The sequence below is a fragment of the Magallana gigas genome, chromosome 2 (genome assembly GCF_963853765.1).
Source record: "Magallana gigas chromosome 2, xbMagGiga1.1, whole genome shotgun sequence".
NCBI lineage: Eukaryota > Metazoa > Mollusca > Bivalvia > Ostreida > Ostreidae > Magallana > Magallana gigas.
Window position 1 is genome coordinate 21,733,593 of NC_088854.1, and position 21,678 is coordinate 21,755,270.

At 32.8% G+C, this 21,678-nt stretch overlaps 1 protein-coding gene and 1 long non-coding RNA gene across 2 annotated transcripts; both read right to left on the bottom strand.

The window, feature by feature from the left end:
* Window positions 1-949: 949 nt before the first annotated feature.
* On the bottom strand, window positions 950-15,324 carry LOC105317063 (B-cell receptor CD22). The gene is made up of 11 exons (XM_066075584.1): window positions 15,061-15,324; window positions 14,613-14,882; window positions 13,847-14,119; window positions 11,799-12,074; window positions 9,385-9,663; window positions 8,672-8,923; window positions 4,903-5,166; window positions 3,594-3,857; window positions 3,182-3,469; window positions 2,532-2,603; window positions 950-2,029 (listed from the first exon to the last, which is right to left on the bottom strand). Exons 3-11 carry the CDS (start codon window positions 13,893-13,895, stop codon window positions 1,806-1,808), a joined length of 1,968 nt encoding a protein of 655 aa, XP_065931656.1. The 5' UTR covers window positions 13,896-14,119; window positions 14,613-14,882; window positions 15,061-15,324; the 3' UTR covers window positions 950-1,805.
* Window positions 15,325-15,788: 464 nt separating this feature from the next.
* LOC117681766 (uncharacterized) lies at window positions 15,789-18,314 on the bottom strand. The gene is made up of 3 exons (XR_004596365.2): window positions 18,150-18,314; window positions 16,227-16,461; window positions 15,789-16,073 (listed from the first exon to the last, which is right to left on the bottom strand). It is a non-coding gene; the product is annotated as an uncharacterized lncRNA (long non-coding RNA).
* Between the last annotated feature and the right edge of the window lie 3,364 nt (window positions 18,315-21,678).

Genomic DNA, 21,678 nt, shown 5'->3' on the forward strand with positions numbered 1-21,678 from the left:
TGCGATGGAGTCTCTACTGCGTGAACTTTGGCGATTTACATTAAGGATGCAGGGGGATCGCACTGAGGACGCATTGCCAATGTAACAGGGGTTTAAATGTTTAAACACTGTGTTTTATATATAAACGAGCAGAAAGTGTAAAATCAACAAGCTCTCGTAGAAAAAACCCAAAGGTATTTGGATTTTGTACACCCCTGTTTGATAGTGCTGTGCTGACCAATTAGAATTGGGTTTAATGTTCATTAATGAGTCAGTCTCATTATTTCAATGTTTCATTTAACGTTGCAGGACAAAATATACAGTTTAAGCATTTACAAAGTTTAAATACCGTAGAATTATATTCAGCGCTTCAGGACTTGAAGGGCATTGCCGAAGCAGCTGTGTTTTGGGGGTTGGGAGTTATAAAGAGTTAACTTTTCAAGAGGAAAGTAATAAAATTAAAAAACAACATGTACATCCATATAAGTTCTTTTCATAATGCTGTGGATGTTAAAATAATGAAATTAAATAGTGTAGCTCAGAGAAAATTGACAAAATAGCACTACTGTATATACAGCGTTATTTTTGCCCCGTGTTACACGTATAGTTTCGCCCTTCTACATTTTAAAACGACTTCACCCCGTCTTAAATTCGCCCAGATTCAATTATGTTAAAAGAGATATTTTTGGAGACTTCGGAATTCGGCCAATCTAAATTTCACCCGCTGACAACGAGGGCGAAAGTAGCAAAAATGAAATGGGGGCGAATATTTTCATGTACATGTATACAGTTAATGCTTTGTCGAAGATTATGATTCATGCCCCTGTATATAAGTGATGCTTGTTTAAAATAGCTCCCAACATCAAACTTTTTACCCACACATATTGAATATTACAGATGAAAGTCGCCAACGGGAAGATAGTGACAAAAATGGACTGTCTATTTATAGAAATATTACATATTCAACTGGTTTTCAACATTATTTGAATTGTTTATTATTCTAAACACAAGCTTACAAATGCAAACTTATACGCATTGACAAATATAAGCTATACAAATAAAAAAGGCATACAACTAAGCAACAATGTACAAGGGAATTTTGATACGAGAAAAAACTTGATTTACTTTCTGTATTTAAATATAGAAAAAGGATATTGCTATTCTCCGAAACAGTTTCAACCTTATATGCAATATCCTGACTCCATTTTAATTTCCAACATTAATCTACATGTTTTTCAAATAATTATATGACAATGTAAACCTATGATGTCATTTGTAAACCTTTGTCCTAGTCACATTAAGCCATCTCAATCAGCATCGATAAACCTTTTGGTCTCCATCGTCCGGTGCTCCTAGATGTCCATTGACGATAACGTTTTTGACTCATTTTTAAAATGTTTGTTGTCCATATTCAGCGATAGAAAGTGTATTGTGAGGAGGTCATATGAAAAATTGTGCATTTTTACGCGCTTAAACGGTACATTTGATTGTAAGGACAAATGCGTACAAAGTATAAAACAAAAAAATGACGTGAAGCATAATAAGTAAGCTGTATAATTTTCATAGTGCATTTAAATAAAACAAATCTTTACACATATTTATAAGAAACTGCGTTTAAATCTGGAAAATTTCGCTGGCATCCTGCAAATAGCCTGCTAATAATCGAACTTGTCCGCAATTTTGTCTAACAACCCTCGTAAATATGTGCTGATCCTTTAAACTCTCACTGTGGTGCCTACATGACTCTGAGATCATTGTCAGCAGTCAGTTATTCAGGCTAGATAGTATTATCTTAACCAAAAAATATACTTTCAAATCCTGAAATATTAATCTTCACCAAAAACTTCATCAATGATATCAGGATGTTCTTTCATTAAAACTTGTAATTTAATGACGTAATAGTTCCTTTTCAGTCGCAAGACGTCACCCTCTAGTCGGAGTTTCTGGACTTCTTCATGAAGCTTGTCTTGTTGTAAGAGGAATGTGTTCATTTCAGTTTCACGTAAAGCGTTTGTCTTTCCTTTCCATGATGTAGGTGACATGCTGCGATCTGAAAACGAATTATTCTTTTATGGCAAAAATCACTTTAGACTACATATTTTTTAATTCTCAAAATCACATCATACTTTGCTTTTGTGACTTGTTACTATGGTGAGTTAAGTGTTTTAATTGTTTATATTCATTTACACAAATATTGATATAAAGTAAGAAAATAAGCACGGCGTTTGAAATAAGTATTGAAAATAGAGACATATGGTAGAAACTCTAACCAAGCTTATCTCAAGGTAATGTATTTTTTAAAAAAATATTCGATTGTTAAAAATTGTTACACCTTGTCTTAATTGATTTTTTTATTAAAACATTTTTTATTTAGTTTATCAAATGAATATGCATTCACAATAGACAATAAGTAAAAAAGATCAGGAAACAAGCGATCATGCTTATATCAATCCCACTTTTTATGATTATACACGTATTATCCTTCTTTTTTTTAAACATTTTGTTTTTATCTAATGCATAATACAATGGGTATAATATTCAAAACATCATACCTCCATCTGAGTCAGAATCTCGTGATGATATTGTGGTCCCCGGGTCTGTCTTTGTAGCTGCCACTATTGGACCTGTTAAAGAATGGTTTGAATAGAAATAGCATTTTCTTGACAGAACCAAAACAGAACAGTTATAACAAAATGTGAATTTATTTGTACATAGTGCCCCCAAAAAACTTTCATATGTGGTTTTCTTCTGTGTAATTGTAAAGCTAACTCGTTTCAAGTCCTTGAATACTAGGTATACTTTTATGATATCAATACAATTAATGACAATACTATTTCAATCTCGTGCTATAAGAGTTTTTCTAGTTTTACAAACATTTAATCAATGATAAACACTCATTCACTTGGTTTAAAGTGTTTAAAAACATAGTATTTCTCTGAACAATTTTTAACATCGTCGCAAAAACGTCGAATATTTTGATTCGCTCGCGAAAAGAGTAAATCTTTCAGTATCCAAATATGCATATTTATTACATTCATGACTTCAGTAACACGCAATAATGTATCGAACGATTACTTTTTTCGACTGACAAAAGTGAAGTTCAAAGGATCTGCTAAAAAGTGATTATAAAACTAATTTCATTATATAATATCACACTTTATCATCAGTAGCTTTCGTTATAGTACATGACAACGAAATTTACCTTGAATATTAAATTCCTTGCTTATCTTTCCCAATTCATTTTTTAATTCCAGTATGTATTTTCCAAACTTGTTTGTATCTGAAAGAATCAACACGAGCTTTGTACTTTCTTTGTGGGTCTGTATTTGTTTTGTTTGAACCTCCAGAGATGTATTTTGGTTCCAGGCAACAAACGACCATTGCACTTCCGCTGTTGGATTGGCCATGAAGGTTACCGTTAAATGAAGTAGATCGCCGACTCTGAATTTTTTGTGAGCCACATTGGAATGTCTTACTACAATAGGTGAACCTAAAAATATTCAATGTAATAATTAATTTATGTGAACTATCATCTTGATAATAAGATAAACGTTAATTGTATCAAATATTTTATTCACTTGTGTTAAACAAAATCTTATCATCGAGAATCTTACATTTTACATTCTGCATGAAATTAAAACTATCAAATCCAGCATCATTTACGGCTTCTATTCTGTAGACTCCCCGATCCAGACAAGACTCAATTGATACATTATATGTAAGCTGTCCAATCACGTGTGGTAGATGTGTCAATCGTTTTGTTTCGTGGAATATCGTCACATTGGACGAAGGAAAACTGTCAACTCTGAAAGTCAACACCAACAGGTCTGGCGCAGTGATTGTTGTTTGATTTTTTGTAGATGTAATCATTGGCTTATCTGAAAAATTCAAAGCATTTCAGTCGAAAAAGATTGAAGTTTCTTTAAAGACATTTTACACATTAAACCTATTTTTACATACATATCTTTAGGTATTTACTAAATATTATGAAAGAGCACACAAGGTCTTAAGAAAAATTTTCAGGAAGTCAACACTTATTTCCATTTCATCATCTATCTAACAAAGAATCTTAAAGTATGATAAATTATAACAACTTGAATATATTGTCCAGTCTTTGTTTGCTTAACAGTATAACTACATTTCATAAATATTTCAACAATTTTCACCCATTCATCTTTATTATTTCACAAGAACAAAATGTCTGCGAAATTTCAGAAGTAATTACAAACGTTAGCCAGTCTGTTTGGTTTTTTCTTATTAAACCGTAATGCTACCTTGCGGCAGATAACGCATCATTTTGTCATTTTGGTTGTACCTGTACATTTGTTACATTATAATATGTTTTTTGGTGATACAGTTTTACAACCCGGACTCACGGACATTTTTTAGCTTTAATGTAGTTTTTTAACTCATGTGCTTCTTTTGTAAAATATGTGTTTTTCTAGTCAAAGATTGGCACCGATCTTGTGGTTTTACTGGATAATATTTTTGTCCCTAGTCTATTCTATTGATTATGTATACCTTCTTTGTATATCATTTATTCTAATGTGCCTTCAATAAATGACCATTCATATTCCTGTTACCCACGAGTTAATGTTATGATTTCATTGGAGGGGTCAAACAAACATAAAAGACTTTTATTGTTAGTGTTTATATTCTTTCTTCTAACCGGTCATTTTACGTCCATCGTCTGTAAACGTTGTTTATTATGCGTGTATAACTATCTTAATTTATAATAATTAATTTAAATGAGTTTCAGTCGAATGTATCTAGTGAAAGATACTTTATTATGTGTATTATTGTAAAGTAAAGCGTTTTTAACAAAATACTGAGGAGAGTACTCAGTGGATTCAATCACATGTAAGAACAAACAAAATAGATAAAACAATGAATTTTAAAAAAGCGAGACAGTATCACACATACACTTTATCTTTATATTTTGGCCATTCGACGAATTCCTGTAGGCATTCATTAAAGAATTCTTCGCCGCACAAGTGTATCGACCAGACATGTTTCTGTGTACCGGCTCATTGATGTATCTTTTATCCAGCAACTCTTCGTTTTGGTAAAACAGATATGTGCACATCGGTTGACAGTCAGCATCACACGAAATCGTTAACCTATCTTGTCCTTCAATCAAGTGTTTAAGAGAACTTCTGTACTGTATGGTCACATATTTTGGATCATCTATTCAAAAAGGAAAATATTTCAATGTACAATAATTAACTCAAATTAATATAGACAATAGCATAATCTCTGATTAGGTCAAAATGTTTAGAAAATACCAGGGGCCCGTTTCTCAAAAAGGCCTACGTCCAGGCGTAAGCTTAATCCGGACTAAATCAGGGACTAAACCTCAAAACCAGACTAAGTTGCGTTTCATAAAAAGGCGGAAACTTAGTCGGGACTAAATTTGGGCTTAAATCTACGCCTGCTACATGTAATGGGTAGGCGTAAGTTCTTAGTCTGTGCACAAAAAAGGCGAGTGTTTTGTTTCTAGAACAAAATAAACAGAGAATTTTATTTTTTTGGTTTGTTTTATGTGTTATTAAAGAAAACATTCACATTTATTTAAATATGTGTACATGTACGTATCACTTTAAAATATACCTATCGTTCGATAACTGTTTCTATCTCTAAATAAATTAAAATTTAATCAATTTGATAAATAATGGGTTCATCATATTAAACGTATGTAATTTACATTACTATTCGTTAATGAAATTTGCTTAAAGTATGTAGAATGGGTATACCCCGATAAATTATATAAACACAATATTAGAAAAAAAGATGATATAATTCTAAATTAAACATGTATTCCCCAACAAGATAGATGTATAAATTATAAGTACAAATCAATACTCAGAAAGCATACACTAGAATTTAACGTTTCTAGTCAAATTTGAACCTGTGAAACGAAACTGATTTCAAATTTATGACTAGGAGCAACTCAAAACGTTTACAGTTGTAATTTGTCCTTGTGTGTGGTTGTATGTTCTTTACCTATATAACATAACTTTACAACACGTATGCATTCTCATTTTCATTTTTTTTTACTCCTACATGTAGTACACGTATCTTTATAAAACCGCATGAAAGCTTCATTTAATTTTGTTTATGAACTCGCATTTATATACAATTAATTTTTGTTTGTTAATATATTCCATAAAAATATGTCTTAGAAGCATGCAGAGTGTGCATCAATTTTACATCTATTGACAAGTGTTTTTCAAGATTTTCGAAGATTCTAAAATTTTGCATGCACACCTTGAATTTTTGGAAATCAAATTCATTAATCTTATTAATTCTAGGATGAAGTGATCAATTGCGTTCATATTTAACATCGATCGTAATTCTTTTAAAATAGGTATGGTTTACATGTACCATCAATGATCTTCGTGCATATGCATATGGGTTGTTTATTTGTACTCATTTAACTGAATTGATCTTTAATTACTTGAATTCATGATAGTTTTGTTTCATCATATTTAAGATGTAGGTATATCAAGGGGTGGTTTTTTTTATTTCGAAGTTGTCGACTTGCAATACAAAAGCGTTGTTTTAGTAGTTTTACAACAGTGTGCATTATTTACAAATTTAACTAGCTTGCATTTGTCATACTTATATAAACAATTGTATACACCCCACCCCAAAAACCCAAAGCAGATAAGGAAAAAAGTAAAACTCACATGCACTTGTTAAAACCGCAAATATGCTAAATGTCTTATCCGGAGGGGGATAGGGAATTTTTTCGATGCCTTTTCCATTTAACTTTTAAAAACCTTTTATTTATAAAACTTTCTTCAAATAGGTCGGATGTTCTTAGATAACTGCTTTTATATCTTTATTTTAATCAAGATACTTTATACAGGGTTATTTTCGTCCCGTGCAATTTCCGTCCTTCTACACTTGCAAACAGTTTTGCTCTGTCGTAAATTTGCCCAGTTACACATGTTACTTCAGTTACTTAATATTAGATATTGAAAATCAACAAGTCTTAAAGCTGCTTGGTCCGATTTTTTTGTTATTACAGTATCAAATTTTTTTCAATACAAACCATTTATCTTAGAATGTTATGGACTTTCACCTATTTACACGAGCAGAATCAGTCTCCATTCAAAGTAAGAAATATTCAAAGTAAATAAAACTAAATTTTTTTAGGCAAACGAAGAAACAAAACAAATGCATCACGGGAATTTTTAGAAAAGGAAACCGTTTTGTTTCGTCCCCCGAATGATTAGGGTTATTCAACCCGCAAGCTATACATCGATTGCAAAGAAAGCAAACTTCAGAAGTATTCGCGAACAAAACGTACACATGTTTATTTGTAATTTGTCTGATTATTTCGACCTTTATTTAATGCGATGTCGAAGTCGTAATACAACTATACCCGTCTCGTCGTCAGGGGGTGAAATTTAACATGAGGCGAAATTACGCGGTACCCTCTTGTGTCGTTTGTTTGTTAGCAAATTATGTACATATTTTTCTTCATTGAAATTAGGCTTAATTGACTAGAAAAAACTACTTCAATGTCTATTATTATACATATACTAAGCATAACCATCGTTTAAAAGCATGCATTAAATTTGATATAAAATTGGACCAAGCAGCCGCTGACAACGATGGTGATATGATTAAAAATTAAACGGGGCGTATTATTCCCTTTATATGGTGTATATTACTTTCACCCCCCACCCCCGAAAAAACCCAAAACAAAACAATCAATCGATTAAACCAAAAACAGGAAAGGGAGTTGGGGAGACCCCGGCCTCAAATGTTGATAATTCCTGTCATGTTAATTGTTGACTATTAATATCTTTCAAAACTGTTACTAGTATCATTTGAATCGGAGAAAGTCAAGAATCGTTTCCATGTCATTGTCTACATTCTTTCAATATTGGAACAGAGGATGGACAAGGTTCATGTAATGTTATTTATACAGTAGATATTTTCGATTTCAGTTGGTTGTTGTTATACTCATATTATTTTCTATAAATAATATAGTGAATTGATAAAAAAAAAAATCAAGCCTTATCCCAGCATCTGAAAGTGTCTAAAGATCTACAGTGTATATTAAGCATACTTATCATTCTGCAGACGTATGGGGCATAGCTACTGTACCCTGTCCCTGTATTCTATAAATATTTGAAGTTTACACGAACATTGAAGTTAATTTCCATGCATATGTATTGTTTCGTTCAATTAATATGTAAGATTGTGCCTCAATATCATCTACAATGCATTTAATTGTCACATTTTTTGGTTTCTGAAACCTCTTATATATGCCGCTTTCATATCAACTGTTTTTCTTTAAAAATTCATTATGTTAAGAAGTGTATAGGCATTTAATATAAAATGTTATGAACAACCTGAACTATGCACATTCAGTGGTAAAGTATAACATGCGTACTTTCGGGTACATGTACCATGAATTGGAAAACTGATCCACCACATATAATCATAGCCTCAAAGCAAAACAAAATACGATATGCGCATGCTTAGAACTCAGCGGAGATGTTTAAGTTTTTCGACATTTAAACCCTAACTTACGCCTCTTTCAGAAACGCAACACTTAGACCCGACTAAATATTGGCGTAACTTCGTTAGTCGGACTAACTTAGGCCAAGATTTACGCCTTTTTGATAAACGGGCCCCAGCACTATACTGGTGTAATATCTTTACATGTACTTACACTGTACAGTCATGGTGTAGTATCCAGACTTTTTTCCAAAATAGTCAGTAACTTGACATCGGTATCTCCCACTGTCTTCTTTAGACAGTCTATAAAACTCCAGAACTTTTGTACTCTGATTCATTGATCTCCCATCATGATACCAACTGTAAGACTGACATCCATTGTGACAGCTTGCGGAACAAGTTAGTGTAAAGCTACTATTTTCTATCGCAGGTAAAGACGGTATAATTGTTACATTGTCTTGCCCATCTACAAATACAGTTATGATTTATTTGATATCAAATAATTACATGTCTTTACATTAAATAGACAATACTTATAAAATATGTGCTAATTTGTTTACGTCGAACAAATATTTATTTGAACATGTTTTAATTCCTTAGAATGAAAGGAAAGGAATTAATGAGCTTATGAATATGCCGTCAAGTTATTCTGAATGAACAGGAATATCAAAATAATCTTTGAGAAATATATACTGTATGTATGCGAGGGAATAGTAGCCCATTTCGTCCTCGTTGTTAGCGGGCAAATTCAAGACTGATCAAAGTCAAATGAATTTTCACTGTTTAATTTGAAAGAGGATCTATTTCTAACTGTGCCTGGGCGAATCCAAGACGGGGAGAAAACATTCGCAAGTGTAGAAGAGCGAAAATACCAGTAAAACCAGAGATTTTTAATATGTTAATGATAGATAAAGTGGTTATTCCTACCTTTAACTTTGACAGTTATCCATCTGCTATAGTTATATGGTTTAATAGCATTAGATGCAAGACATCGAAATCTGGAAGAACCAGGGCCGTAGTAATATCTTGTGGCAAACAAGCTGTTTCCAGAGTAGGACAGTGGACGGCTGTCTCGTTCTCTGTACCACCAGTAGGTACACTCTGGTACACAGTTCGCCTCACAGATGATGTCGTGTAAAGGTTTCCCGCCTTTCTTTGTGTAGAACGTGTCGTTACCTGGGGTAATTGTGACGTCTCCTGGAGGGTCTGATAGAAGTCAAATGCTTATTTGATATAAGAAAGATGAAACAATAATACTAGTACTTGGTCATGTCAAATCTTTTATATTAAAAATTTATCAATGTTTTATCAAAAAATGTTGTAAGGTGCCATCAAAATATTTTTATACTACTGTCGCCTCGATTGTATTTACTATAAGGCCGATATTCAAGCGAATTGGTGGTGGGTTTTTTTCTGATCACTCGAATTTTTGATAGAATTGCCGAGCTAAAGTTTTAATTGATGTTATAAATTTTCGAATAAGGAATGCACGGTTCAAACCCTGCGAACGTATTCGGAATGTTTTTTAATCGTTGTTAAGTCTGTTAAATCAAGAGGTATTCGAGTGAAAGTTTACTTGACTTGTGCAAAGTCCAAGATTTGTGCAGTTCGTGTGTTCCAATCGGAGGTATCAGCGTATAATATTCTCAAAATAACTAAAAGTGATCATTTTATGTTCGATTTATCTTCCAGTTATTTGTACTGTGTTAATATTCTGAGCAAAGTTGTAATTTCTGATCATCCACTCTACACGTGAGTGTGATTATAGAAGATACACATTGGCTTGTTAGTTTTGATTATGCTTTTGATGTGCAATACCATGCTTTTTGGACAATAGGTTACATTTTTCTGGCTTTTTGAACGATTTTGATATTTTACATGCCAGGAAAACGTCAGAACCGGCGCCATTAATGTTTAATAACACAATCCATAAGATCGATACCGATGCATGATCAAAGTAAACTTCTACTAAACGAATAATATACCGAAAATATATATTTAATAACTCACACTAAATAATGCTAAATTACCAACGCGCTGATTTAAATCTTATGAATTTTATTTTTAAGGAGAACAAAAATCAAACAAGACATGTTTGTGAAACATTTATGCCCCCTCCCTTGGAAACATCCACGAAGAAAGTTAACGGAAACTGCAAATAGTTGGAATTTTTCTAAGTCAAAGGGGTAAAACTCTGTCGAAAATTGCTTAATTGTAACCAAATTGAACTTGACCTAGACATTATTATGATAAATCAGTAAACTAAATCTCATTTCAAAATGTGCAATCTCTGCAAAGAAAATGAACGGAAACTATTTGGTGGACCGGCTAACCCACCGACCAATCAACCGACAGACAGACGGACAGCAGCAAAGCAATATGCACTCCCTTCTTCAAAGGGGGGGGGGGGCATAACAATTAACAAATTTGTCATCGGTTATAACAGAAGGTACAAAATTCAGTACAGCATTCAACAACATCTCTCAACACAGCAAAGACAAGCTCCCAACTCCCGGGCTGAAGCGCAAGCCAAAGACCCACACCATTGAAACAAAGTTTCAAGCAATTACCGATGTCGAAAGAGGCATAGAAAGTAAAGCGACCATTGCCAAGAAATACGGGAACCCCCCCCCCCCCCCCCCAACATCCTGTCAACGTGGATGAAGAATGCCCAAAAGATCAAAGAGGCATATGAGCATGCAAAGCACCTTCCGACCCCAGAGGAAGAAAATGAGGACTGCAGGCTACAAAGTTACAGAAGAAGCCGTCCCCTAGTGGTTCAAGACAGCCAGAGACCAGAATGTGTCAGTCTTCGGGCCCCTTCTCAACACCACAGCGCAGTAGTTCTCTTCTCCGCTTGGTGATCATTTTAAATGTACTGCTGGGTGGCTGGTGCGCTTCAAGGAGCGTCACAGCTTCACCTTTAAACGTGACTGTGGGGAATCGAAAAGCTTCTCCTCAAGATATGAACATAAAGAGTGTATTCTGTTTAATTTATGCGAAAATGTGTTTGATTTGCTTATAAACATAAACATTATTAAATTTATATGCGAGCCCCCCCCCCCCCCCCCCCCAAATAAAAATGAGATAAAAATTCAGCAGAAATGAATGATTTCCTATTGTCACAGCTAGAACCTTTTAATCTCTATTTTTTGTTTAGGCACAGTTAAACAGAGACAGCTTAAAATCACCAAACGTCTAAATTTCATATTCGATCACATGTAACCCGAATCCCTATTTGGATGGAAGTTTTTTGAGTTTCATTTGCCGCGCCCATTTACCCCCCCCCCCCCCCATCCCTAAAAAAATCCGTAAAAAATATAGAATCACAAATAACTTACATTGAATGGTGAGATATACTGGATCAGACTCTACTATTCCTTCCACTCCACTAGCTTCACAGTGATATACCCCAGACATTCTCCGGTCCCGCTTTATATCGATAACTGGATTATATCTGAAGAGTGGTCGCTTATCTTTATACCAAGCTATTTTACATGTAGGGTTACAGCTTGACGAGCAATTCAGAGGAATTGTCATGGAAGTGTCTTCTTTCTCGGTAATGTCACCAGAAACGAGATGATTTTTTCCCAAAACACTTGCAGTTCTTGGTCCATCTTCAAGGTAAAGAACTTATGATAATTAACGTCACGGCATTTTAAAGTTCATTCATATATAAACGCCTCACAATAAATAAATACATGTATCTTTTACATGATGCAGTTCATATGCGAAGGATGTAGCTTTTTTGTACTAAGAACTTCAGTGATATTCGTTTTCCGACCCACCTACTAAAATGTCCGAAAAATTCTTAATCATTGCACAGAACGAACAGTGAATTTTTCCGCATATATGAAAATAACCATGGTTATAATATGCATGTACAATGGAGTCTGAGATCAGTCCCTGCAAGCCCGCGATATCCGTATCTCCAATGTAACTTAAGTTTCAATCGATTAAGATATAGTCCACCCAAAGTTTACACTAAAAAGTACAAAGAGTTACAAGTGAATGATGTAAATTATTTGATTAAAGTATCCTGAATGAAAGCTGAGACAATTTCATAATGATAATAATAGTTAAATAACGCCAAACAATTCATGTAAAAGCAGATTTTGAAAGTCAAAGAAATGTTTGTATTCATTTATAAAAGGTCAGGATTTTAATTTGACTGCATATCAGTTTCTGCATAAAAATACATGTAACTTGTAAAAGAATATCATAGAGAACAAAGGCGCTATATGCTTTGATAGATATACTAAGTATCTGGACCATAATTACCTACGTGTGATAAAGGAAGAATTCTTCGTTGATGTAAATATAATTTGTTGATGAATAGAAATAAAAAAAATAATTAATAAAGTATCATTGTGATGGCATGGTGGATAAATCCTTATCATTGTTGGGGTTTTTTTTCATGAAGCGGTAAAACGTTACTTAAATGGACGATTTCGCGTGTTAGAATGCCCTCAGGATAGTTTCGAACGAAAGACCCCGAAAGACCCGGTCAAAATTTTGAAATAAAGGGAGAACCTGAGGTTTGGCTGGTTATTTGAGGTGTATAAATTGCTAGAATATTTATTGCATTCATTTTGTGGATAGAGGAGCTCATGTCAATTTCATTGATATATGACACTTTAATACTGGTAGCACTTTTCATCAGATATGGAATGAAAATGCGAAACTGTGGCCAAAATTTTCACTTTCGGTTTTGTGCTTGAAAGGGTGGGTTCAGAACACGAAATGTCACTCGAAAAGAAGGTGATTGACCCCCCATCAATTGGTGATTATTTGCATGGGTATACATTAAGCTACCAATCCTATGGTAGTTTATGGCAGTTGCTCGGGACTGGAGCGTGGTGCTGGACCCGTGAAAATGTGAAAAAAGGGCAATTTTTCAGAAAATTTTGAGACCGTCCCTGGCTATTCTATATAGTGCTATATGTAAGTTGTACTTGTTTTATTCTGAAATGCTTAAAAATTCTCAAGAGTCGGGACCATGTGTCCCCTGCGTGCAAACCAATTTTAGCAAATTTAAAAATCCACTTAAAAATTAAATCACATATATGAGCACTATCTGCCTCACATTTCCTCGACCAAAAAAACTATCCCCTGCCACCTCAATACTGGAATTGTAAGATTTAATCTATGTTGAGAACACATACAATGTTTCACTTTGTTATTCGACATGCTGAGAAATTTAAATTCATTTTTTATGCGTGGTTTTTAGCAAATCGTGCCATCTCTTCAAAAGTCTGTCATATACGAGTTTATACCTATACACTCATGACTGTCAAGATGTATGAGCAGCTACTGAAATCTTTTGAAAGAAAGGGATAAAATAAAACGGTGAACATAAGTCTCAAAAAACCCAATAGTATAGACTTACGATGTATAATCAATGTGAAGTTATTCTCTGACATGTTGTTTCCCACCATGCAGACAAAAGTTCCGTCATCGGAAAGTTTTGCTGCACGATTTTCAAATATGCTGTCTCCCGACCAAATTGTTCTGTAGTACTGTGAATTTCTTTTCACTATAATAATTTCTGAGTCACACCCGGGAAAGTTACAGTCTATTCTGCATGATACGTCTTGGGGCAGGATTTCGTTAATATTTATGGCCAATTCCTTTTTGTTTGATTCGAGAATGACAGTGGTATCTACATAATGAAAATTCAAAAAAATTGGAGCGATTAGAGTATGAAAACTAACAAAAATTACTATACCTCTGTTAAAATATTTTCCTTATTAGTTATATAGAAAGTAAAGGCCATCAATCAATATATATTGAGCTTATTCATATGTAGCGAAGCATTACTCCATTACATCATTAATTTTGAATTTGGGCGCAAATTTTTTTTCCGTAATTTGATCTTTTATAGAATATCTCTTACACTAAAGACGTCTGCGATTGAGCGAAGTAGGTACAAACGTTATAACATTTTAATCTATCTTGATCAAAATTTGAAATTGAAACTTTTCATATTTCCTTTGTAAATTTAAACTCTGCAGTATAATAAGGAATCAGTTCTCCAACAGCAGTTGGTTGGACAATTAAGATTTGGAATTTGATATTAACAAAACAGTAAAACCACTCAGCTTTTGTATAATCTATCTGACTAACGATGATACATTCTTATTACATTGACTTACAATTAATATCAATGTCTACACTGTTAGATGAGATTTGGAATTTATAGCTGCCCGAATTGGATGCTGCACATTTGTATCGTCCAGAGTTTTTCCGATCCTTTTGAATATTTGCCTGTTTGGAAGTTTTAAGTATCGCATCGTTGTGATATATCTGATATCTATCGCATTCTGGATTACAATCTGCATTACAGCTAATTTCAATGTAACCAGGGCCTTCTTGTAGTTCTTCACTATCACTCCAGTACTGAATTCTCACATTGCTGGGAGCATCTGTAACTCAATGTATTACGTAAATAGTTAATTAATTGATATTAAATAATTGCCGCGTCCATAGGTGAATTATTCTTTTGCTCTAAATAAAAATCATATCATGACAAAATACATGGCTCAACTATTTCTAAATAACCCATGTTGCTAACGACGACACATTCTTTTTACATTGACTCACATTTAATATCAATATCTACATTGTTAGTTGAGTTTTGGAATCTATCGCTGATAGAATTGGTCGCTGCACATTGGTATCGTCCAGAGTTTTTCCGGTCCTTTCTAATTCTCGTATCTTTTGATGTATTAATTATTTCACCGTTGTGATATATCTTATATCTATTGCATTCTGGATTACAATCTGCATTACAGCTGATTTCAATGTAACCAGGGCCTTCAGGTAGGTCATCGATATCCCCGTAGGATCGAATCGTTACATTCCGGGGAGCATCTGAAATATAATTATTTACTGAAAACTGTTATATGCTACTATCATTAAAAGAGTTGACTTTTAAAATGATCATTGTTTCATTTTTGGCATTCCCTTCACAATTCTAGAGATTATACAGCTGTATCTACATCTTAAATAAATGTACTTTTAGTTTTTTAAGATGAAACTATAAATGACATTCCATATTTTCATAACTTATTGTTGTAAATCAGCACTTTTTTCAAAAACTGAATTTTTAAATTTTCATTTATTTTCTTTACCTTTATCATATATACTTGATGAAGTTTTCTCTACAAGATATGTAGAATTTTTAATAATTAACAACATTAAATAAAATACACATTAGAACAGTAGATAAAAACAATTCAAAGTAGAACTTTCTACGATTTATATTTTTAAAAGAGTGTAAAATCGATAACAAATTTATCCCAAAAGTTTATTAACAAAATTACCTTTTATAAATATATTGATTCTTTTGCTGTAGCTGTAGCTGCGACTGTGAATTTTATTATCATATTCATGCGTAACCAAACACACAAGGGTGACGTTTTCTTTAAGAGGTGTATCAATACGCGAATTGTTCTTGTTAATGTAGGGTTCCATTTTTCTATTTTTTATAACCTTCCATTGGTATGTGCACTTCCAGTCATACAATCCACAGTCAGATTCACAAGTGATATTCGGCTTTAGTCCAGATTCAACGACGAAGGATGTTCTATTAGGTTTTATTCTTGCTGTGAGTCCTTCAATTACAAAAATCAATCCTCTAAGATACTAGTAACAGTTTGTAGAATGAAAACATCAAATAAATACAAATCATCATTATTTTAATAAGATCCCAGTTTTTAGCTAAAAGATTGTTTTAGTTGGTTTTTTAATCATTGATTTTTACTTACCTTGAGATGACTGCACACTAAAGAACAGCAGACAAGCAACAGCACCAAAGAACATGTTTATTTGCGTTGGTGGAGACGTTCCTTTCTGCAAAAGTTTTACGAGGAAGAAATTTGCAGAAACTTGTAAGTACAACTTCAAGGCCGTGTATTGTTGCAGCGTATTTAGTTTCCGTTAGTCATTAAAAGCAGTTCTAATTTTTTTTTTCGCTTGCTTAGATTGTCAAGTGATCAAGATCTAACATACAGTGAATTTCTTTCCGTGTTATATATATATATATATATATATATATATATATATATATATATATATATATATATATATATATATATATATATATATATATATATAAACACAAAAATAAGTCCAATGCTCAAACAACTTTTATCTATAGCGCTTTCGCCCTACCGGTTTGTTTGTTTGAGCATTGGACTTATTTTTGTGTTTATTCATCCCCGGTACCAAGAAAAAAGGATTTATTGAATATATATATATATATATATATATATATATATATATATATATATATATATATATATATATATATATATATATATATAATCTGAAAAACCACTCTTATTTTTCAAGAGTTTATTAGATAACTAAATAGCAGTTTTGGTTTTTTTCTTTGCAAGATTGAATTATTTATATGGCAAAACTTCATATTTAAAAAAACTAAAGACCTTTATTCGTATTAAACAAAAAACAAAATAAGAAGTAACCAAACTCAACTAGCCCCTTAATCCCCCAAAACACTGAAAAAAGTACCTAAATCAATCCACAACCGTTCCCTCATCTACCCCCAGAAACAGCATACATACCATGTCCCATTACACATTAACACTTGTTAAAGGGGCATGGTCACGATTTTGGTCAAATTCTGTTTTTCTTGTTTATAATGCTTAATGAATGCATTTCTAATGATGAAATAAAATTTGAGAGTCAGTCGTAGAGCTATAAGCAAGATATACTACTCACAAATCTTTGTCATGTAAACAAGGTTCGTGCCCTGTTTTTGTTTACATCGGTTCAATATACCAGTAAAAAATTCGAACTGCTTTGTCTATATTCTTATTCATTTTAAGCATAAATAAACAATTCCTAACATTTAACAGATTCATTTTAGGTCAAAAACTGGAATTTTCTCTTTAACATTCAAAATGTAAACAAAGGCTTTGTTTACATAGCAAAGAATTGTAAGCTCTGTAACTCGCATATAACTCAACGAATGACACTCAAATTTTGGTTGTCTATTAAAATGCCTTTCCCAAGCATTGTAGACACTAAATCGGAAAAGTAGTTTTTGACTAAATTTGTGCCCATGTCCCTTTAAGGAACTCGGATATCTGATATATTCCTCATATCAGATGAAAACGCTTACAACAAAAATAAGAACTAGGAATAATATTGAATCGTTCATCTATTGTCGCAAACTAGCAGAAAAGCTGGCCTTAGGAAGTAGGGATATTTGAAATTAGTAAATACATGTATACTCATGGAGGAAAAGAAACGACTATTGCGTTGGGGTTTAACTGTAATGGTATGCACTACAAGCATAATAACGTACACACGTGTTGTACAATGTTTTGACTGGAATAATTTTCTATAATGTTCACAGAAAGACCAAACCATCGATCTGTACAGAAATTCAAATCATTTTGAACCGTTCAACCCACAATACACTGACACTGACTGCAATTTGGAATCTATTTTAGCATGAATGACTTGTAGATGGGCGTTAAACTAAACGACACACTGAGGCTGCCAGGAAATTGATATTTTTAGTCTGCTATTACAAAACTGGATAAAAGTTGATAACAACCTGTCAATTAAGAATAAATTGATAGGTAACAAAGAACCAAAAGGCTTAACACTATCTAGAATCTATAAATAAATTTTCTGTTTTTAAAGATGAAAATACTTACAGTGCGGAAAATTCTTACGTCGAATGCCTTGACGCGATAAAAATGGCACCAGTTAGTTATTTTTATAGCTGATCTACACTGAGTGGATCCAAGCTTACATCATACAGGCTGAAAACAGAAATTGTTAAGTAAAAGGAAATGAGGTGTGTTCTTCATCTCGACAGGGTTTTTACAAAACTATCGAAGTTTAGACATATCTTACAATTATTATACGATCTCACATATGAAAATCGTAAGATTTATCAGTTCCGTTTCACAAAACTACACGTATCTTGAGTGTTAAAAATATTAAGACAAGTTTAACGACATGGTGCATCATTGCATTTACTGAAGATTAAATTGCAATTAGTACACCTATAACGTAGTATTATATTTGCGCATAGGCTGTTTTTTTCTTTTTAGATAGTGTATTTTAGTAAATTTAATGAGTTCGATTCTCTAAAATTTGCATCAACTGAATATCTTTTAGGGAAGGGGGTTATTAGGGAAGAGGGTTATTGCTAAATGACCTGTCTAAAATATGATAAATTTCAACTATAGATAGGGCTTAAGAAATAAAAGAAATTTTTATATAAATTATAATGTAGTTTTAGAATACTTTGATTCACTGCAGACCGTATTTGCGTCTGCGCAAACAGATGTTGTTTCAATGCATTCAGTTGTAACAATAAAGCGGGAACGGGCTTGAAGGAAACATCTGTATAAAAATATTTACGATGTGCCTTGTCCAATTTAAGAAACGCTGGTATAAGTGAAATAAAGATACTGGTATTCTACTTCCATTGCGCTCACTAGTATGTTGGGTAAACGAGTTAAAAAATCCAGACCTGTAAACTTATACATCAGAATTTGCAACCGTGTTGGAGCCTGAAAATTCTGATCGTGTAGATTATAAAACTTTGGTAGAATCACTTCAACATCTTCAAGATTTGTCTCAGTTCCTTCGTACGTAGCACATTTTGCACATTTTGGAAGGGGGAGGGGTTGGTCGCTACTCATCTCATCTAAATCAAAATCTATAAACCAATGTCTTTTATTAGTTTGTTTTTTATTTGTAACTTGATAACTCAGCTATTTTATTTATCAGCTGGCTGACTAAATAAATGTTTCTTATTCGGGGGAGGGGGGTTATTGTCTCTTGTGGTAGCAAGATAGTTTCTTTATTAAGCCGAGGTCTTTTATGAACAATATGTAGCATGTACTCTAAGATGAAAAAAGCGGTTATATGTATAGATGTACGTTTAAACAGAGTCATGATACATAAAATATTCCACTGAGATCAAAGAAGATATCTTAAGCCGATCGAATTTATCATTCGCATCTTCTGTTTACATTCGCTTGATATAATGTACACCGTCTGAGCTCGTAATTCATTTATCCGAAAAATCATACTTCCTAAAAAAAAAAGGTTTTTTTCCCGGGGTAATACCGAAATGATGATATAAAATTTTTTTGTTTATTCCATCCCCATTCCGGCGATTACGGATTGTCTTTATTAAATTTGTCAATTTGTAACGTGTCAGCTGTGCTATTTCAGTTCTATTTTCAGAGTGTTTTTTGACTTACTATAAATACTTTTCTTTTGATTAAACTTTATTCATAACGCACGTTTTTTAACATTTGATAGGTTTGGATTACGCAAATATATAGATATAAATTAGCCCTGTATGACTTTGAACTTTAACACCCTATACCTAAAATTTGACATCACTGACCCCCATAATTTATTATACTAAATTAGTACCTAATTTATACCGGTATATATGGGCAAACTGAATTCATTTCATAAAATTTTGATATTCTGAAAGCTTTTATTACAAATCAAATAAAACTATTAAAAAATGTCTTTTTTAACTCCAAAAAGGTCACGTAAAAAATTATGCAGCTTCAAAATTTGTTTTCGTTATTTTCTACTAGGTTTGATCATTATGCATAATTGAGAACAAAATTCGATGAAATAATTTTGGTTTATTAAAATTCTAGATTCTAAGAGTAGGTGGAAAAAAGTCAAAATTAAATGCGCCAGACCTCCATGGGATGAATATTGCCCCCTTTTTTATTAAGTATGTTTTGTCTACACATATCAATGATATACTTCTCAAAAAGTTCTTAATACAACGACATTGAGGAGTTATATTTTTTATGAAGCAGTCTACGCCAGAACCATGCAAAAGGCTATCGTTGGAAGTATCGACATTTCACGAGACTCAGTACATATACTCATGGTAACCTAACTTGATTATAATAAGAAGGATTTTTATTTCATTACATGAGTAACCTTGGACACGGATGACACATGGATTTCTCCCTTGTTCTATTTTTAGATTTATTGGAAATACAAGACAATATACATGTATGATTCCTTTTAGTTTATTGCATATACTACAGATTGCAAATGAAGGAAACTCATTTCTTTACATTGCAAAGACATATAGAAACCTGGAAACATTAGAAATTAAATTACTTAACACAGTGCATAAAGAAACGAGGGTCTTAACTTCATAAAAATACTGATATTTGATCAAATTTGCTCTTGTATGATTTTGTATGCTAAACATGAAGTGAGTTGGGTTTGGGGATGGGGTCGGGTTGTTGGTATGATGTTGCAAGTAACTAACACTTTAATCAGGCTGAAACCAGGTAATGCTGCCAAAAAACCAAACAAGGCAATTCCCTAAAAACATGCAGGAGAATGACACCTTTATTAAAACACACAAAGAATTACTGTGATACTTTATTTAGAAACTTTGAATTAAAACTCTGGCAAGAGCCAGATCAAGAACATTAAAAAAAGGAGAAAAACTCTGATTTCCTGTACATCAATACCAAAAGTATTGAATTGAATATGTATACATATTCACCAGTGTTACAATGTCTTGAAATTGGATTTACGTTAGATTTGTTCGATAAATATCAATTTATAAATGAAGTTATTGATCAATAGTGCTAGTAATTTGAAGGATGTTTTTTTTGTTTAAACACTTTGAGAATGAAAATGTTTGTAATTATGCAAAAGATGTACAAAATCCCTGTGTGTAAATATTGCACATCTTAACGTGAAGGAGAGCTAAAGTTGTCCCTGTAAGTATTCTTCATGATTCAGAAAATAAATTGTCTAATGAGTGTTTTGTAACTCATTTGAAGATGTTTTTGAGTTGATAACCCTTGTCTTGAGCGTTAATAACGCATTTTTGTTTTTCTCATTACACAAAATACTTATTTAGTCACGAAAAACCTTAAAATATTTCAGACACAAGCCCAGTATTTCTCGTGTTTTGTTTGCCTGTTAATCTTTCTACAAGATTGTATTACGGAAGACTCTACTGAGCGAATAGCATTTTCTCTATAGTCTTTCTGCGTTTTGAAATTTGAGCAAAAGGAGAAGAGCGTACAATGCCTGTCGAATAGCCTATACCTTGAAAATTTAAACGACTTATGTACATCTCTTATATAAAACAAATCGTATATTTTAATATGTGCATCAGGACATGTAATACTATAATATAGAACTTCATTATCTGATCATTAA